The sequence below is a fragment of the Hibiscus syriacus genome, unplaced genomic scaffold (genome assembly GCF_006381635.1).
Source record: "Hibiscus syriacus cultivar Baekdansim isolate YM2019G1 unplaced genomic scaffold, ASM638163v2 tig00002880_pilon, whole genome shotgun sequence".
Classification (NCBI taxonomy): domain Eukaryota; kingdom Viridiplantae; phylum Streptophyta; class Magnoliopsida; order Malvales; family Malvaceae; genus Hibiscus; species Hibiscus syriacus.
Genome location: NW_024061952.1, coordinates 282,358 through 289,564, shown reverse-complemented (window position 1 = coordinate 289,564; position 7,207 = coordinate 282,358). Strand labels below are relative to the sequence as shown.

At 35.8% G+C, this 7,207-nt stretch overlaps 1 protein-coding gene across 2 annotated transcripts; it reads left to right on the top strand.

Moving 5' to 3' along the window:
• Nucleotides 1–635: 635 nt before the first annotated feature.
• On the top strand, nucleotides 636–6,390 carry LOC120161580 (putative clathrin assembly protein At5g35200). Of its 2 annotated transcripts, none has more exons than XM_039171804.1 (16): nucleotides 636–780; nucleotides 1,367–1,491; nucleotides 1,583–1,652; nucleotides 1,804–1,901; nucleotides 2,827–2,968; nucleotides 3,040–3,140; nucleotides 3,566–3,649; nucleotides 3,753–3,803; nucleotides 3,905–3,970; nucleotides 4,050–4,115; nucleotides 4,210–4,290; nucleotides 4,397–4,474; nucleotides 4,731–4,874; nucleotides 5,084–5,159; nucleotides 5,410–5,522; nucleotides 5,694–6,390. In XM_039171804.1, exons 2-16 carry the CDS (start codon nucleotides 1,393–1,395, stop codon nucleotides 6,051–6,053), a joined length of 1,629 nt encoding a protein of 542 aa, XP_039027735.1. In that variant the 5' UTR covers nucleotides 636–780; nucleotides 1,367–1,392; the 3' UTR covers nucleotides 6,054–6,390. The 2 variants fall into 2 exon arrangements, with proteins under 2 accessions (XP_039027735.1, XP_039027741.1); XM_039171810.1 differs by lacking the exon at nucleotides 636–780 and adding an exon at nucleotides 794–931.
• Nucleotides 6,391–7,207: the final 817 nt, after the last annotated feature.

The window sequence follows — 7,207 nt, the reverse complement described above, 5'->3', positions numbered from 1 at the left end:
TGTTGAATTTTTAGATAAGATTTTTGTCGATTTTAATTGATTTTCATACAAATCTAGCAGAATGAAGTGTGATCATTTTGATCTCTATCTTATCCCAAATAGTAACAAATGATGAACGACAATTGACCGACAATAATAACTAGATGATTTGATGATCTTTTACAAAAAATGAAGAAAACAATATTCACATAATCACATTATTAATGATTTAATGATTCAATGACAAGAAAACTTATATAAAATATTTAATGCTAAAATTTAAGCGTTTAAAGTTTAAGGCTAAAATTGAAGTGTTTTGAAGTTAAATGCTAAAATCGAAGTGTTTTAAAGGTTAATGATCAAATTGATACACAGATCAAAGTTCAATGGCTAAGAGGATAGTTGACCCTAAATTAATTAAAGAATATTGTTACAATCGAATAGAAAAACAAAAAATGGAAACGGGTGCAGCGTGAAGCCAACGCAGAGTAACAGAGCCCCGCATATTATTCACGCGCCAATTTTCCAGTACAATTTCTTACAATACCGTATTTTCTGACAGATCATAAAAAATAATAAGAAAACCAAAAATCTAGAAAGAAATTTGAATATTTGCAATTCACAAAAAATAAATAACAATAATAAAAAAGCGAAAATGAATAAAAAATAGCGACGCCGACGACCAACCAAACACAGCAGAACTCAAAGATGCTCATTATTTGTTCGACTTTTCTTTGCTGTCTCTAGAACACCAGAAGTCCACCCACCAATTTCTCTCTCTCTTTCTGATTACAGCATCTGGTAAAACTCTTTATTAAGCTATTTGATCTCTGATTTCTTCAATATATTGTGTTGAAGATTAATATAACTCTGGACTTGTTGCTCGATTGCCTTTTTTTGTTTTCGTTTCTCTTTGGTTAGATCTTTTTCCCCTTTGGGTGGTAAGTCAAAGGTGGGTACTTTTTGTTTGATCGAGTTCTGAAGCTTTTTAGCTTCATTTTCGTTTCGAATGGGTTTTATTCTTCTTTTGCTTACTGGGTTTCATTTCTTTTTTCGATCGGTTGTTTTTGGTTTCATCAAGAATCATAATGCTAGTTTCTTCAACGTTGAGTGTATGTATTTGCTTGTGACGAGAATTTCTCAAATTGTGCTGAAAGTTAAATAGTGCTTATTGGATTATGTAGGCAAATATGATTTTTGGTATAGTTAGATCTTAACTCGTGGTTTGCAATTCGGGAGTTGAGGGCAAATATATGTTTTTTTTTTATGATCAAGGAAGTAATATTTGTATTTGACGTTCTATGATGAATTTTGTTGCATGGTTATATGAAAATTGATGTTTCATGAAGGAAAATAACATTTGTTTAAATCTTCCTTTCTTTGTCAGAATTTTGTGATTGAGAGGGAGATAGAATGTCTAGCGGAGGCTCACAAAATAGCTTGAGGAAAGCACTGGGCGCCCTCAAAGATACCACCACCGTTTCATTGGCTAAAGTCAATAGTGATTATAAGGTGGATTTTATATAACGATAACAATCAAGCTGGTTATTTCAATTACGGATGTTGCTGATCCTTTTCGGTTTTGGATTTTTGCATTTTGCAGGAATTGGATATTGCTATTGTTAAGGCCACAAATCATTATGAACGCCCAGCTAGGGAAAAAAACATCAGAGGTGGGTAATGGGTTTTTGTTTTCCGTTTTTTATGCCTTTCCAAGGTGGACGGTGATGGTATCATTTAGTTTGAGTTCTGATCGGCTCATAGAAAGAGAACTTTGTAGATGAGTTACATAATTATAACACTTGCATTTTCCCCTTTCCACAGCAATTTTCGCTGCCATTTCAGCTACCAGGCCTCGGGCTGATGTCGCCTACTGCATCCATGCTCTTGCAAGGCGGTTGTCAAGGACTCATAATTGGGCGGTATGTTAAATTGTTACTGACATATTTTGATGTGATTTTCAAGGATTGGATGTGCTACTATGAGTTAACCCGAGTTGCTTCAAAAATATAATTCAAGCTATACTGTCAGAGTGGAATTATTGGTTAACTAAGATTTCTGTTATACATATACGTGTGTATGTGCATTTATATTTTTGTATATAATAATGCTTTCTCTTAGCTTTAAAAGATCTTTAAAGGTATCTATGATAATCAGTATTGAACTTGTGATAGGAATCAAGACTCTCAGATGATTCATCATCTGTCCCATCTTCTCTTCCATCATGTTACATTTCATATAAGATTTAAAATTTCAGAATGTTTCTTATGCTGAAAAGAAACTGAAGACAAGGAAAGGTTTTTTTGTTCTCAAGAAGCGGATCATCGGTTTTTGTGCTTGATGAAATATAAGATCTTCTGCATTTGTCCACTTTTTTCCTTGTTTTTATGCTCCATACCTTCATTAATTTAAAGAAGCAAATTCTGACAAATACAATTTTGGTTGCATAGTATTGCCAGAAACTTACTAGAATTGCAAGTTTCACTTGTATCGTTTGTCATGGGAGTTTACTTCCAAAACTTGGGACTTAGGTTATCATCGTGCGATGTTAATACTGAAAACATCAGAGAGATGATCTATTTATGGGTTCTAGTTAACTTGATGGTGACTGGCATATGGAGAATAATTCATGCATGTTAATACTGAAAACATCAGAGAGATGATCTATTTATGGGTTCTTAGTTAACTTGATGGTGACTGGCATATGGAGAATAATTGTTGAGCTTCATCCTTTAGTGCTCTTTTATTAGTTTAATTGGGTAGCCAATCTCTGCAATCGTTAACAAGTATATTTTAATTCATAGATGTTGGTGGAATTTGGTTGACTGAATTTTGTTTGCCATTTAGGTTGCTTTGAAAACTCTTATTGTCATTCATCGTGCTTTGAGGGAGGTGGACCCTACGTTTCATGAAGAACTCATTAATTATGGAAGAAGTAGAAGCCATATGCTTAACATGTCTCATTTCAAGGATGATTCCAGCCCAAACGGTACCTTAGTTATTAATTTCAATAAAACTGAAGTTCCTTGTTTATGAAATCCTCTACTATCTGCTTCACAGCTTGGGATTATTCTGGATGGGTTCGCACTTATGCCTTATTTTTGGAGGAGAGGCTGGAATGTTTCCGTGTCTTGAAGTATGATATTGAGATGGACCGCCCAGTAAGAAACTTATTTTGATACATAATCTTTATTCTTGATTCTACATCTTTTCAATTTTAACTTGGTTCTAATGGCTTTCGTGTAACATCATACGTAGTATTTGGTACGGATCTTGTATAGGGTTTCAAATTTTGCATGCTTCATTTCAATGAACCACACATGGGATTTTAACCTATAATATAGAAAATTACATTACGTTTCAAAACTTCTCTTCTGCATCCTTTTGTAATATCCTCTAGCTTTTAGTGCCTAGAAGCATGCATGCACATCTGTAACTGTGGGCTATAAGTTTAACCAACTGAAACTACCCTGTGAACACCTTATATTTGTCAATATCTTGTTAGAATTGTAACCGTTTCTTGCAGTCTCTTTAATTTTATTGAAACTGAACCGTCGGGAGAGTTCATAGATTAATCTTCCTGCAGAGAACCAAAGATCTAGACACTGCTGAGTTGCTTGAGCAGCTGCCTGCTTTGCAACAGCTTCTTTTTCGTGTTCTTGGTTGTCAGGTGAGCATTTAACGCCTCTTGTTTGTGCTAACAGGCTAACAGCTGTACCTCCTATTTCTTGTTCCCTTTATTTAGTGAGAGTATTAATGCAATTTCTGTGCAGCCACAAGGTGCAGCTGTTCATAATTTTGTTATCCGGTTGGCACTTTCAATGGTATGTTACTTTTTAAACATCTATCAGTCTAGGCTTCTGATATTTGTAGGGTGAATTCGTAGATGACATTCTCTTCTGCTTCTCCTTGTCATTTCAAACAGGTTGCTTCGGAAAGTGTCAAACTTTATCAAGCTATTAGTGATGGTACAGTCAATCTTGTAGACAAGGTAAGCTGCAGTATTAATCCAAATAAGCTGTTTTTCTATTTAGTGAATCATGTTTATATGATGCCCTGAACTATTACAGTTCTTTGAGATGCAACGCCCTGATGCTCTGAAGGCTTTGGACATATACAGGAGGGCTGGCCAACAGGTAAATTTCTGTTCCAGTATCGCTAATGCCATCTCCTTTTTGTGAATATGGATGATTTCAAACTCTGGGGGAATTTAACACTTTCTGTTTGCAGGCAGAGAGGCTTTCAGAATTTTATGAAGTATGTAAAAGTCTGGATGTAGGGCGTGGGGAAAGGTTTATAAAGATAGAGCAGGTAAGGATCCTCCACGTTTCGTGCCTTCTGAAACTGATTTGCTTTTCCTCCAATCCACTTGAGTCGTCATTATAAAACTAATGTACTTTCGGTGTTTTTGCTGTAGCCCCCTGCATCATTTCTACAAGCCATGGAAGAGTATGTAAGAGAAGCTCCACGGTCTTCAGCAGTTCGTAAAGATCAGGTCTAAAAATCCTCTGTGAAATTGATTTTTTGTTTTGACAGGAAGACAATTTATATATTTCAATGCCTTTGCGATATGATATATGTATTATGTTTGTAAATGTCATCCTGTTTGGATTACGAATTTGTAAAAATAGTTTTATTTGATTGGTTTGCTCAAAATAAATAATCTGATTTTAAGTTTGTGTTGGAAAAGTAAGCCAAAAGAGTGGTGTTTGCAATTATTGTCGTCTTACATTTTATTTTTAAACTAGCAGATTGACAAACCCAAGGAAGTGTTGGCCATTGAGTACAAGAAAACCCCAGAGGTGGAGGAGAAACGTTCGCCATCACCTCCTCCTCCTGAACCGAAAAAATTGGAGAAAGTGGAAGAACCTATTGTTGAACAACCTGATTTGTTGGTAATTTTCATTGCCTTCTTTTCTTGTTACCGACTGTATCGTTGTATTAGAACTTGACAATTCATTTGAATTATTTTTTAATTTTAACTATCAAGTCTGTAGTCTCTCTTTTGCTATACCTACTATATTGTTATATGAGAACTTGGCTGCGACATAAGACTTTTTTGTCCCAAGATTCATTTGCGAGCTCTTCTTTTTGTCTTTGGCAGAATTTAAACGATCCTGTCCCAGTTGCTTCGGAGTTGGATGAGAAGAATGCCCTGGCATTGGCTATCGTTCCTGTTGGTGAGTTTGAATTCATTCCTTTTCAGTAATTCAATCATAAACAACATGAACCTTCAACAACTCGCTTCTCTACTGGTTTGTACCACATAAAACTAATATGAATAGTTTCAAATTTGTATTATATCTTTGAACTTATAAGCTCCTAAGCTATTCTTCTTGCAACGTTTTAAGTCGAATCAACTGTGCTTCAATGGCATATTTCTTATTGGGAAATTGTGTTCATGTTTAACTAACTGATGGCTTTCCGCAGAGCAAACAACTACTGCTGCTCCACCTCTTCAAGCAAATGGTACTACAGGCTGGGAATTAGCACTTGTCACTGCTCCAAGCACAAATGAAAGTGCTACTGCCGCTAGCAAACTGGTACTTTTACCGTTGTTATCTCCTCTTTGGACCTTTCAGATTGTGTGCTACATTACAAGGCTGTTGCACATTACACACACTTCAATGTTTTGTGCATCGTTCATTGGTAACATAATATGATATATACATGCATGATGCATGTTGACACTTTTAATTTTATTAAACTGATAGGCCGGAGGACTCGATAAGCTTACATTGGACAGCCTTTACGATGATGCAATCAGAAGAAGCAACCAGAACGTTAGCTATAATCCATGGGAACCACCTACTATGTCTGGTGCTATGATGCAACAACCAGCGCACGATCCCTTTTATGCCTCCAACATGGTTCCCGCTCCGTATTCAGTCCAGATGGCAGCAATGGCCAATCAGCAGCAGGCTTTTATGTATCAGCAACAGCAACAGATGATGATGATGGCAGCACCACAACAGCAGCCTTCAAATCCGTTCAACAATTACGGAACCCCCGTCCACCCTTACAACTCAGGTATGCCGGTTCAACCGCACAATCCATATGCAGGCATGATGTAGATGCTTCGCATGTTTTATATTTCTAAGCACAGGAAAGAAGGAAAAAAAGGCGAAACTCGTCGTCAGTTGTGAAATTTGAGCTTGGGAAGAATGCTTGAAGAATAGGAAATTTGTGTACCATATGTTGTGAATGTGCCCTAGTTAGCTGGATTAAGATTCATTATTAAATATTAAGAGAGAGAGGGAGAGCATTTTGTTATTGATTGTTTTCATTGATCAAAGTTGGTAATAATGCGAACACACTTGGTAACTTTCTTTAAAACCTGTTTCTTAAGTGTTGATACTGAATCAGGAGCTTTCATCCTTACTGTTTCTTTCAGGATTGCCCCCTTGTTGATATAATTTCTTTATAATATTTGGCTTTTCCCCTACTCTATGGCTTGTGATTAGTCGATGTCGAATGTTTACGAACTATGTTTAGATTTATGTGAGTGTCGGATACGGTGTACGTTTTTCTTATTGCCTCCACGGCCAAGGAGAAAGGAAATTCGAAGGGGACCGACCGCAAGGCAAGAGCCTGTAACTAAACGTGAAAGGCAAAGAGATGGAACATGGAAGTTTGATCGAAAGGAGTAGGGGATTATTCTAATAAACATCTTACCTTTCGGGGTAATACAATCATTACAGTCCAAGTTACCGTAACTTGCGAGGCAAGAAAAGCATGTATACTGTATACATATGTATTTGTGTGATGGGGGTTTATTATATAATAATGGTTAGGATGGTAATCATTGATGAAATGAGATGGACATCCTAGCGACACATACATCATTCATTTTCATGGACGTAATTATGTATTAGTGTTTTGTTTTCAATTATCCATTTTTTTTAAAAAATTATACTTTATCTTCTCGAATTTATATTTATTAGTTTATTGCTGTGTTCTTAATATATAATGATGAAAAATAAAATTTCTTTAATAAAAAATATACTTATGCTTCTGAAAACATATAGATGAAGCCGTTTCATTGCCATCATAGTAAATCTTCTTCCATTTTTTTAAATAATTAAATATGGGGAAGGAGACGAGTGGGGATGAAGAACCAAAACGACAAGAAACAGTGACGTGCGGAGCAAATGTTTAAGTTTCAAAGTTTTAAAACAACTTTCAGTCTCTGAATTTAATAATTTTTTCAATTTGATCCCCACTAATC